The sequence below is a fragment of the Notothenia rossii genome (genome assembly GCF_949606895.1).
Source record: "Notothenia rossii genome assembly, chromosome: 10".
NCBI classification, from domain to species: domain Eukaryota; kingdom Metazoa; phylum Chordata; class Actinopteri; order Perciformes; family Nototheniidae; genus Notothenia; species Notothenia rossii.
The window spans coordinates 54,769,352-54,782,539 of record NC_136908.1 but is presented as its reverse complement, the minus strand read 5'-3'; the positions used below and the strand labels follow the sequence as shown (position 1 = coordinate 54,782,539).

Here is a 13,188-nt window from a genome sequence, read left to right as displayed (position 1 = left end):
ATATTTACATTTTTTATTTTTTTGTATTGCTCATACATTTCTTTTTGGCTTTCTTGCATCTTTTGCACATGGATATAGTTTACCTATAGGCTGGATTTAATTTTTTAGTAACAATACAAACTCAAATAAAAAATAATGTATCCCTTAATTTTTTTACCATAAATGTAAAGCCAGACGGAGGAAATTTGATGTACTAAATCAAATAAATAGTTTAATTTGAGGGAATTGTTCAACCAAATACAATATGGTATCTTGGGTTTAAACAATTTACTTAATCAGGATATATTAAAATGAATTGCTGAAGTTTTTATCTAAACATTTTTATATTTAAGGGGACATTTATGGGACAAATCAGGGTGCAACAGGTTAAAGGATTATTGAATGCTGATGGTTTTTGTGTTTCAGTATGGAAGCGGCAGCCAGCCTGCTGACCAGTTTTGCCATGAGTAAAGAATGCTGGACTACAGTTATCCCCACGCTTAACGTGGATAAATGGATTCTGAGGGGAGCGTTTTCCCCTCAGAATCCCTCAGTGCAACAATGTGTTTTCATCCTTTATCACTACATATGTACACACCTCCTCCTTCAGTGTCTCTGATTTGGTTCCGTATAGTGAGGTTTATCTCAGGTCCTTTCATCAGTCAGTTCTCGAGGAACATGAAGTAGATCAACAGCAGCGGCTAATCTACTCACACAGTCAGGTGACAGTGAGTCATGAAGAGGGGACACAAAAGCCTCCCATGATGGAAGGGCCCGGGGGAACGACTAGAGAATGAGCCTGAATGAAAATGAATCCGCGACCCTCAAGACCTCTTTCCCCAGCCTCCTCGTCTTTTCTTCCCCTCTCCTTTCCTACATCCTCGCATGCTTAAAGAACAAAGCAGTGTTTGACAGCATGACAGGGGGATGACATCACCACGGTAGCGTCCTGAATGGGACCAATGGGACCAGCTTAGTCCTGGCACTTGGACACTGGACCATTGTGACACACACACACACACACACACACACACACACACACACACACACACACACACACACACACACACACACACACACACACACACACACACACACACACACACACACACACTTGTCCTCTGCCCTTATCCAGACTCCCTGCAACCCCTGATCATGTGAAGATATTTCAAAATGATTAAGAGAGGTGTTAACCGTCCCCCTCCCCACCACCTTATGCCCTAACAACAACACCCCCCCTGATTTTTGGTTGTCCTGTTGCCAAGGAGACAGATGGGTTCTGCTCTCACCCAGACAGTGCCAGGCGTTGGCAGCCAAGCTTGGCGAAGAAGGCGCTGGTTCCATTAACAGAGAATGAGAAGGTTGAGTGTGCACACATGAGCTCTTTGGTGTGTGTGTGTGTGTGTGTGTGTGTGTGTGTGTGTGTGTGTGTGTGTGTGTGTGTGTGTGTGTGTGTGTGTGTGTGTGTGTGTGTGTGTGTGTGTGTGTGTGTGTGTGTGTGTGTGTGTGTGTGTGTGTGTGTGTGTGTGTGTGTGTGTGTGTGTGTGTGTGTGTGTGTGTGTGTGTGTGTGTGTGTGTGTGTGTGTGTGTGTGTGTGTGTGTGTGTGTGTGTGTGTGTGTGTGTGTGTGTGTGTGTGTGTGTGTGTGTGTGTGTGTGTGGTGCCCAGTTGTAGCAGGTGGAGCCCTGGGTGGTGGAATGTGTTGGGGTAGCCAAATGGATGACAAGTGTGAGAGCAGCTCCTGCTGATTTGTAGCCATGATTTGAATCATTTTATTTTGTGGGCTTTTTGTCTTACAAATCCGAACCCTGATTCCTGTTACTCCACTGGTTTTCGGAGTATACAACTGCATTCAGGTAATAATGTTCCCATTCGTTCAATTGGTTATCTAGTATTAATCATTTAATGGATTACTGAGCGACCTACTGGAAATCATGGAAAGACGCAAGATACATTAAGCAACTACTACGAGAAACCAAACAGCCAAGAGACCTAACACAGATATAAAGAAAATAAGAAAATAAAATAAAAAATACTACCGGTTGAAAAGAAATGGACACAAAGATATGCAAAACAACTAGAAAGAGGCAAATAAATGCCACAAAGAGAAACAATATATATTCTATTCTATGAGATTGCATTATGGGAAATGTATGTTTTAGTGTTCTTTGTCTTTGCCAGGAATCCCTCTAGCTTTTTTTTCGCCGTTCCGTGCAAGTCCACCAGTTTTATGGTGTTTTTGTACCCAGAATGCATTGTTGCTTTCACACACGAGTACACACATTGAGAGGGGTGATTTTAATATATTCAACAGACATCGAGAATGTGCACTGGCTTTTGAAGTACAAGCACAAGACATTAAAGCCCTGGGGACCGTGAATAATGGCGACCACAGACCTGCTGTCAAAGCTGTGAATACACACCGTCTGTGTGCTGCAGGTGAAACACTGACAGCCGCCTCGCCGTCCAGAGGCAATCCCACAGTTTGCTTTTCTGTCCGACAGCTCTGTCTGCCTCTAAAGGACTCACACACACACATACGCAGTCATGTGAAACTGAAGGGCCTTTAAGCCACGCAACAAAGCCAATCTTCAGTCAGACACACGTTTCTTTTTTTATATGTTCCGTCTAATGAGATGCTGCCTCACACTTCTCATTGTGTGTATGCGTGTGTGTACATTTACATAGCAGTGCATGTGTATCCTCCTGGGACCTATTGCGTGTTATTAGAGGAGCATTAAGTGATTTGTGGCTCTAATGATGCAGTTTGTGGCATAATACCAACTCCTCCTGCAGAGCTGGTTGGCTTGGTGTCTATTGGTAAAAATTAGCTCGTTATTATGGTTGTCTGATTGTCAGCAGAAACACAGAGCATGGGGGGTTGACATTATCTCTCCACCGCAATCAAGTAATGTTTAGCATGAAAGGCATCAACTGCAGCAGCCTCACTCAAAAGGCAAACCCACACGCTTACATTTTTTTTACCTTTGTTTTATTGGATCGTCATTATTTTCTGTTTCAAATATTCTGTGGATCAGCTGTGATGAGAAATTCTTAAAAACAATTCTAAACCTCAAAAACATTCAATATTATTGCAACTATTTCAAGGGGAAACGGTATTATCTCACATTTGATAAATGAAAATAAATATTAAAAAAAATCTAATATTACAGCAATTCCCAAAACGGTTACAAACTGTTGGCAACACGGCACCAAAGTGTATCTGTCCTTTCTTCTGGTTCCAAATTCAAACGATCCAAGAAATAGATCCTTTGATTTCAGTAACGTCGTGGACTATGTCCTCCGTATTTGAAACTCACCGTGACCCGTTCATTGAGGCCATTTTTTATAATGACTGTGTGAAGCACTTTGGACAAATGTATTCATGAACGTTGTAATCAGCGTCAGAAGAGGTTTGCAATGGTAATGGTTTTAGGAGACCGTTAAGGACAATAGCCGAAAGAGAGGGGCCGGTGGAGACACGAAACGTTCGCTTCATTGATCTGAACTGTTGCTCAGCAGCTGCTTTGCAATTCAATTTTTGGAGGCAGCATTGAGGGCCGTCCACAGGGGCTCGATCGGCCCCTATACTCTCAACACACTCTCAATGTTGAAGTTGATTGGCAGCTGCTTTCTCCATCCTTGTGTAACCCATGGCAACCAGACACCTTGATGAGGGCAGAGGGAAGGAGTAAACGGAAAGGAAGTAAAAAGGATTCTACCAATTTGGAGACAAAACAAGCTGTTTTTGTCTGACTCGGGTTTTGTGTGTGTGTGTGTGTGTGTGTGTGTGTGTGTGTGTGTGTGTGTGTGTGTGTGTGTGTGTGTGTGTGTGTGTGTGTGTGTGTGTGTGTGTGTGTGTGTGTGTGTGTGTGTGTGTGTGTGTGTGTGTGTGTGTGTGTGTGTGTGTGTGTGTGTGTGTGTGTGTGTGTGTGTGTGTGTGTGTGTGTGTGTGTGTGTGTGTGTGTGTGTGTGTGTGTGTGTGTGTGTGTGTGTGTGTGTGTGGGGGGCGAAGCGAAGCGAGGTGTGACTCCCCAGTACATGGTAGACGTATAGTGATGATGTGTCTCGAGCCTCAAGTGGTCCTGAACGCTCATGGCAATGGGTTTAATTATTAATAGCTGCATGTCTCATGTTATTGATATAAAGCCTGTCTGGTGTAGCTAAGTTATGTGCCGTGTGAATTAATTCAGATTGTCATGAATATTTTGTAGGAGGTACAAAGTTTGAATTTGTGCAGCTAGGATTGAAACCACATAAACAATACAAACACGCATCCTGATGAAAAAGACCTCAGGTTAAATTGATCGGGGAACTGAGGGGAATGAATGAATTATAATTAATAATAGTCTGGCTGAAAAAGTCAATCTTCTACATCAATACAGAGCCCCATGAGACTGTTGTTGGGGATCAACACTAAGTCACTGATGTGATTGTTTGCTGTATAGTAAGAGGCTGAAGAAGATCCTGAAAACACTTTTGTGCTTTTTTTGCTTTTTCATCTTAACCTCTGTTCCGTAGACCATTCAATAAGGCACAAAGTGGTTTGTCCATACACCCTGTAGTATAATGCCATTTGTAGATGACTTGTCTCAGCTACAGGTTCATTTGTAGAGTGGGAATGGTCGCCAAGCCAAATAAAGCCTTACGGGTGTTAGGAGGCACATGTTGCAATTGGCGGTCTTCCAAGTCTTCATGCTGCCTCGACTGATTTGAATGCACTTGTGTAGAGGGGAACAGATGAACCTGCCATGATCATATCCATAAGCCTGAGTAATTTCCTTTTATACTGCAGGCCAACATAGTTTTCACAAGTTTCCAACACAGACAGGAGGAAATTATTTATTTGTTTAAAACATGTTTTCTGTGATGGATGCATCCCTATTTGGAGCTCTAGTGAGTATTTGTGGCAGCAGGGCGTTGTATGTGGGATTGAATCAAAATAAGAGTGTGTGTGTGTGTGTGTGTGTTCATGGTAAACAAGGAACAGGTCACCCGGTGCAAGATGTGGCTTACATGAATGTGTTGTTGATAGTTTTTAGAGCTCCTTGGCACAAAGAATGAATCTATATCAGGCTTTGATACACACACAACACTTGTTAGTAGATACATTCAAGTTATGTACTCCCATGTACAGACAGTACTACCAGGACTAAACTGGAATAATATCAGATGCAGTTTGATCAATGGTGTGCTTCTAGTGGTGTCAATAATCACATTAATCCCGGTGTGTTTTGATCAGCAGAATATGCACACCAATACATAATAAGCTACTTATTGATCGAATGCTAAATCTGATCTATATAATCACTCAGAACTGCTTTATTGTTCTTGTGTGCGATCCATGAGTGTGTCTGTGTGTGCCCATGCTTTAAGGCATACAAACAACCAGTAGTACATGAACATTGTGTACGGACTGTAAGTGAGCTGGTAGGGAGAGAACTGCAGAGATAGCAGACTAAATAAATGTCCTGCACTTACACAATACTGAAAGGCAGGCGTGTGTGTGTCATAAAGATAAGCAGTATGGAGTGCTGTCTTTGTGTTGTATAAGTGTGTTAAAGAAAACAAAACACACAAACACACATGGCCATAGTCTGCAAGTCTATTTTAGGAATTCACCAGCCGCATAGACATTTGTTGTCAAGACAATGACCTTGAAATGTCCTTTTTTCAAAGCTGTCGTATAAACACTTTGGATAAAGCTGACTAACAAAAAGTGTAAAGGCCAGCGCGTTTCCTAGGCAACTCTGTGCGGAGAAAGCTGATTGAGGCCTCTAATCTGCGGCCATCACAAGAGCAGAGATTCTCTCACAGGGATTATCCTGCTGTCTGCATGCTCACACACAACCTCCATCAACAGATAGATTAGTTCATCTGTATTCTGGTAAATCGAGACGTCTACAAGAGACAACGTAAACCTGTTTTTACTTAATACGGTTGTAAGGTTGCTTCAGGCATTAATAATGACCGCCTCAGAACGGTTTAATAATTAGTTTGGTCTCTGGAGGAGCTTTGTCAAGTATGAGCAAATAATCCTGGCGATGTCACAATGATGTAATCAGGGTTATCTCCGCATTATGACACGTAATATACGGTGTAGCTGCATTATTGGAAATGTTGGATTCATTGTTAAAGGGGCTGTATTTTGCACTTTTCCTGGAAAAAAAGGGCTTCTTTAAATATTTAATATATTCTAATGTTTCTTTTTTGTAGCTAGAAAATTCAATGAAATGTAAATATTTTTGGCCTGTATCATTTTCAATGCATTTCCTCCATATTTTCTACTTTTGGAAATCTATATCATTTAAAATCTTTGTAAATGAACAATATTTGACTGCATAGCATTGGTTTATAATCATTTATTCCAAGTACACGAGCAAGTACATATGCCCATCCTCCTCTCATCCATACAGTTACATCTACATTACATATATAAAACTGTTTCTGGTCTTTATTTGATTGGAAACCATCGAAAATTTGACTGCGATCTAAATATGACCCCAGTGGTTTGCTGCTACTAAAAATGTTTGTTGTCGCTTGGTTTGACTCCAGACCAGACGAAGAGTTTTCCTTCCACTAACGACAAGTTCAAACTTTCCCCATAGCTCCTTTACCTTTTCATTGCACCTCTGAAATGTTTTATGTCATTAAAAATGGAACAGTTATAGAAAAGGGAAGAAAACCCAAGACTGATGATAACCTACAATTTGTATATAACGTGTCAGCATTTTGTGACATATGCTTTTGCCTTTTAGACTGCTAACACTTCCTCTTAAGTCCATGTGTGTTGTGTCTTAAATGCCATCCCATGCTCTGTTGTGTTATCCTGAATGTGTCATGTTCATGCTCTACTCATTGTCATGCATTTATTAATCTGCTTTTCTGTGTGCATTTGTTTTGACATTGCGCTCTTTTTTGTTGTTTTTTGCTCCATGTTTTTCTGCACGTGGCTCGTCCGTAGCTTTGTACCAATGGCTCGAAGCAGACCGCCAGGGCAGGGATCCAGACGCTGCAGCCACAGGTAACTCATCAACTGTTCCACATCTCCATAACGGAGCATTACATCTCACACTGTCTGCATGCCTGTGTGTTGTCGCTCACTCAGCTGCTCCGTGCTGCTAAGACATGTGACCTATATGACATCAGCCTTGTCCCAGTATAGATTCAAATCTCTTCAGACACAGACTCTGTTCATCAGGTTCTTCACATTTCAAAACCTCTCTTTCTCTCAGATGTCACTAAGTCCATTCTTGTCCGTGTCCATTCTCATTAAGCAGCCCCAACTTCTAAGGCATTGGTTACTAATGCTGTTTAGTAATATGCAACTCATTAAAGCTTCACACCTCTTGACCTCAGCTAGTGATTAGGATGTTGGTGTTTAATCTCATTTAAAACTTGAATGTATCCTCTCTAGTTACTGAGCCACCAATTACTGTTACTAGTAATGAGTCGATTTCTAAATGTGAGTTCAAAAGTAAATAAAGACTTTCAAAGTGACAATGGCTAACACATAATGCCTTCTTACTGTAAGGTAAATATTCAAAATTAAATGACTTAAATCCCCCTTTTTCAAAAACAGTGTTTGTTGTTAGGCCTGAAGGTAAACCAGATGTGTTTATACACACAAATTCATTTTCAGCAGGTCATAAAAGTGAAGACCGCACGTTTGCTTTGTGACCGACGTTCGAGAGTAGAAGGGGTGAGAGGTTGCTATGGTTACTGTGCAGGGTATGGACAACCCAGACTAGAGGAAAATCAGCTTGAATAAATATACGGACATGGTTAAATTATAAATACCTAGTTGAAGTGAATGTGGGAGCCATGGTCTACTGAGAGCACTGCGAGTGAGTCTCACTGTCCGGTGAGAGCTGAAAAACTGAGATGGAACGACTCTAAAACTGTTAAAGGTCTGGCATTATTGCTTGAAAAAATTACAATTCAGCGATTGGTTAAGGCCCGTAGAGTCAGATTATCCTTGACCAATGAGGTTTTAGGGCTGGAGCAGCCACTCGACATCCATGCTTAAGACGCTAACGTAGCTAACTAGTTTCTTGTAGCCGACCCAAAACAAATAGCAGGACATTGTGCACCATTACATATTTATAGTGTTTGGTATGTGGCCAATAACAAATGCCTGGGGATTGAATTATGTCGGTACCGGAACCATATAGCAATATAAGATTGGCCTCTCTATAAAAAGAAACGACAATAAACAGCAAGCAGCTTTTGACATGGAGTCAAGGAGAACATATACTTGATCAAGTGTTTTCACATAGTTTAAAAATCAAATGCAGAAATGCTTGTGTTAATTTAACTATTTGCTCTACTAAAGATGATGGTGCCTAACATACAACCTTCTAAACCTGACTTTATTTATCTTTTTTTAGCAGTCGTAAACTTTTAGAAGTGGAAAAAGTGAAACTGCTATCTATCAAGGCTTTGAATAAATATCTTGTTTATTTCCCCTTAAGAGAAATCACTGCAGTTGATATTTGAGTAAGGCTGACATCAGCTCTATGGAATGTAGATCGTGGTGTATCACTCCACCACTTCCACCTGGACTACACCCTTCAATTCACGTCATCCTCTTTTTCATTTCCTGTCTTCATTGCACAGTATTTGGGTCAACTTTTTCTGAGCTTGTTATCCAAATCAGTCCCTCCTGTCTTCTTCCCTCTCCTCATTTAAACCCTGAGGAAAGTAGGCGTCCAGTTGTTCTGCCTTCATGTTATTATTTGTATATGCACTTGTTTGCATACTGGAGTTTGGTGATTCACTCAAAGTAGAGAATGGAGGGCTTTAAACAAAGAAAGCCTCTCAATCTTTTTCCTGTCACCTTCTGTTTGTCGTGGTTAAGACCTCCAGGGGCCTTAAGTAACACTAAGACCTCCTGGGACAAACAGCAAACTAGTCAAATACTGATTTGTTTTTGGTACATGCATGGAAAGATTCTTATCCGATCAGGTGTTGTAAATGTCATCTCATTCTTCACGTACGGCAGGATGAGTATATAGGATGAGGGAATCAGTTCGTGGCACCCGAGACTCTGAAGCATGATTTGTTTTTGTTTTGTTCTCGGAGCTTTCTTAAATGTCAACCGCCCTTTTCATTATTCATCTGGAATTGCTTCTCACCCTTTCACCCTCTCTCTTCCTTCCCCACACATGAAGGCCTCAAGGGTACAGACAGAGAAGTTTAGTGGAAATACTTCAGGCCTAAGCAGGATTTATTCTTATTTGTCTCCCATGCATTTGTTCTTAAACGTGGCCGAGGGGAAATAACTTGCATGTTTTGTTTTTTTCAAACATTTTATAGAAAGAACAAGGAATAGATGAATACAGAAAATAAGTGGAATAATCCATGGTAAATGTGAAACTTAAATATATGAAGTTTAACTGATGCATTACACTGAATGGAAAGTGCTGAATTAATATAGACATCAAAGGAATATTAAGTATTTCTAGAATGTAATCATATGTACTTAAAAACACAACAAATAATGAATAAAAACGTAATCCGTTGTCCATTATAGGTCTGCTCAGGTGAGCTCAAGACACTGACTACTATTTGAGAATTTCCTGTAATTCCTGTATCCTCACACAAAACCCATATTGATCAGGTGATTGGTCATGCTTCAATGATAAATAAATAAACGCTCCAATCTATCTGTTAACCGCTCCTCCTTTATTGTCTCCAGCAACCTTCTGACCTCATTTTAATCAAAAAAAAAAAGCCTAAACAATCTACAGTCCATACACTGGAGCTGTGACTCAGAGCCCATTCACTTATCTAAAATCAATGTAGATTTGTCTCCACCTTGTCTCGGGACGGAGAGCTGGTCACTGAAAGGAAATGAAATGGTGCGTGGGTTATCGGTGAGATTTATTATCCCACAGAGAGTCATTACAGAGCTGCAAATCTGATCCCAGTATCGGAGCCCCATCAGCACTTCATCAACAAAAAAAGTTTCATTTCTTACTCTGTTGCAGTTCCCCTGAGCTAGAGTCTTTATGATCTTTTTTATTGTCCCACTGGGGAGGAATACATTGTTGAATTGAATCAGAATTGCTTTTCCCTAGCTTATTAATGGTCGATAGTTGATGGTCAGAGAGACTAGCAAAAAAGATCATTCCCGCCATGGAAACCCGATGAATCATCTTGAATGTGTTAATGTTATACTGCATTCAAATGATATGCGATTTGCTCACCGTGAGGTTGGGCACAAAGCTTTGCATTTAGCCAGAGATCAGTAGGCTACTAGCTAAGTTTCTTTTTCTATGGTTACGTCCCCTGTTAGCTTGCCCCACTTAGCGTACCTGTGATATGATTGGTTGCGTGTCTTAAAGGTCAGCAGTAACTAAGTAAGAGTTGAAATACTTTGAAACTTCTAAACTGTATTTCAGAATAATTTGCAGCCTCAGTCAGTAGTTTAGAACCTGAGCATATCTAAACGCGCAATGTATCACATCAATCGTTTTGTCGTTGCGCTACTTTTCCAAATCTGCATGAAGCTTACACAAAGGGGGATCAATAATAAATAAATAAAAACATGATATGCTCGTCACTTATGATAATTCTGTAAATTATTATAATGGGACACCTCCAGAAATGTCAATTTTCCCTGAAATAAATACCAAATGGGAAAGGTGAGTGCTGTAAATTGAAAGGTAGAAATGATTAAAATGGAAATCCAATACAAAATAATTTAAATTAACCTTTTTTTTGCTCCTTTTTCCAGAAGTAGTGATGTTCTTACTGCCACGATACAATAACATTGTATAAACCTAAATTCCCTCACCAGTTGTGCGTTTGTGCTTCCCCTTGTGTTTTCATTTTCCTTATAAAGCATTTTGCTGATGCTGCGGTTTAGGAGGACTTTAAAATATGCCCATCGGCACATTACGTTTCTATTCTCACTCTAAAGGACCAGAAGTGCGACTGTGGTGTATAACCTGAAAGCATTGGAGGAAAGAAGGACTGTGATAGAGGCATTCATACTAGAATACATTGATGATGGATATGAGATAATGTAAGCAGTTCTGGTGAACAGCTGTTGTGTCCTGAACAGCTGTTTGGCTTTCCTGCATTAGACACAGTTTGTCTCTCTGTACTCGGGCAACTGTCTTTCTCTATATACTATGCAGTGTATATATATCTGGTAATTAAGACTAGGAAGCTCCTATATACACGACTAGGCAATACAGAACCAAATATGAACTTTGAGTATTTAATACAGGAAAAATATAAAATACTATGATATGCTTTATTGTGAAAGGTAAGAAAAAAATGAACGGAATTGGTGTGCCATGCTTTTGTCAAGGTGGAAAGGAACAATAAAGATTGCTGTCGTTATCAATATATATATGTATTATATGTGCTTATAGATATAGGCGCAACATTAACACCTGTTACACATCACATTCCTGGTTTGATGGCTATAATTGCGATTGGAAAGCTCAGAAGAGTAGACATAGATCAAATGTTATGTTTATACGTCCTGTTGTATTGGCATTAGGAAACAAAACTTTTGGAATAAATATGATTGTAGAGCAGTCCAGCTGCTGACAGAGAGAGGAATCTCAGGCATGCAGTCAGAGGCTGTCAGTGACATAAACTGAACATGAGCTCATCCTCCCCTTTCTCTGAACCCACCAGAAACATTCAATTATAAACAGCAACATTACACATCAAATAGTCTCAATGTCAACATTCATAGAAACTGGGTTAACACTAGGGCTGCTCGATTATGGCAAAAATCATAATCTCCATTATTTGGGTCAATAATTAATATCACGATTATTAAAAACGATTATCCATTTACTTTGAAAACATCAATTTATTGGAGAATTTTTTTTTCAACAGTATGTTTTTAACAGTTGATTACCCTGAACTTTAAATATAATTCAACTGAAAAAAACAAAAACAAAATTGAAAAAAAGTAATAAAAATATAATCGTTTTATTTTGATTACGTTGTTTTCGTAATCGTTGCAAGCCATAATCGTAATTGCGATTTAAAATACGATTAATTGAGCAGCCCTAGTTCACATGGAAAAGTTTGACAAATAGATATTTAAAGCTTCCTATGAATATATTAAATATTGCCTTACATTGGAGGCTGGTGATCTAGATATACCTACTGGTAGATATAATGCTAACCTTTTGTGTTTCTGCCACATCATTGTCTTTGTCTCTATCTTCTCTTGACCAGGTGAGAACTTTGAGCAGAGTCCTCTGAAGAGAACCTTCAAGTCCAAAGTGTTGGCGCGCTACCCGGAGAACCTGGAGTGGAACCCCTTCGATCAGGATGCTGTCAACATGGTAGGTGGATCGTACCATTTATTTTGTGGGGGGGGAACAAAGGACATTGCAGCTTTTTATATTTCGACTCAGTGGATGTGAGGTTTGGACAGGGTTTAAATGTCATTATTCCATATGTAATGTAGTTTTGATTTAGGTACATGGTTACAAAAATACATACGAATACATAAATGTCAAAAATTTCTCACAAATCCAGACCTTGAGAAGTCCTTGAATTCATGTTTGAAAAGTGTGACCGTTGATGGCGCCCTGCTGCCGGTGCTAAACTGTCAGTACAGTGGGTGACCTTGTCAAGGAAAAACCAAAGCGGGGGCTTTGTGTTTCCCTCTCTGTCGTGGTCACCGCATATTTTTCCATCGGCCCTGGCGTCAGCATCGCTGAATAATTCAGCCTGGGTTCTCGCCTTTCGTTGCCATGGTTGAGGGCCCGTTGTGCAGCACTGCGGGGCCGAAACCCGACACCGGGATGATTGCGAGCTGTGGATGGAGGCTGAAAGACATTCTGCATCCTTCTCTCTTTCCATGTCTTGTGACCAACACAGCCCCTCATTTGCCCCTCTTATTCCTCTCATCCCATCATCCTCTCCTCTCTCGATCCCATCTCCTCCTCCTTCTCTTTCTGTGAGGTGAGAGATGGAGGAGGATGGGAGGTAAAGATGCTTTGATGATTGCTTTCCAACCCCAACACCTGCAGCCACACACAAAGACACAAATGTTCTTGGGGTTGTTTTTTAAGTCTGTGAAGCATTTTCAAGGCCTTCCATTCACACATGTTTTTTATGCCTCTGTAGCAGATTCCAACAATTCCTCTGATTAGATAAAACAGTTGCAAATGGCGTGTGTGTGTGTGTAGGAGTATTAGTGCATAACGGCCGTTCAGCCTTCTGT

At 40.4% G+C, this 13,188-nt stretch overlaps 1 protein-coding gene across 7 annotated transcripts in view; it reads left to right on the top strand.

Annotated features, from left to right (window-relative positions):
* dennd5b (DENN/MADD domain containing 5B) overlaps window positions 1–13,188 on the top strand; it is a 67,351-nt gene that overhangs the window by 26,163 nt on the left and 28,000 nt on the right. For 5 of the 7 annotated variants that reach the window (XM_079654361.1, XM_079654357.1, XM_079654362.1 and 2 more), the window contains 2 exons: window positions 6,943–7,002; window positions 12,192–12,301. In XM_079654361.1, coding sequence (XP_079510487.1) covers window positions 12,299–12,301 — 3 coding nt within the window. In that variant the 5' untranslated portion in view covers window positions 6,943–7,002; window positions 12,192–12,298. The remainder of the gene's footprint in view (window positions 1–6,942; window positions 7,003–12,191; window positions 12,302–13,188) is intronic. The other 2 variants (XM_079654358.1, XM_079654360.1) reach the window with 1 other exon arrangement.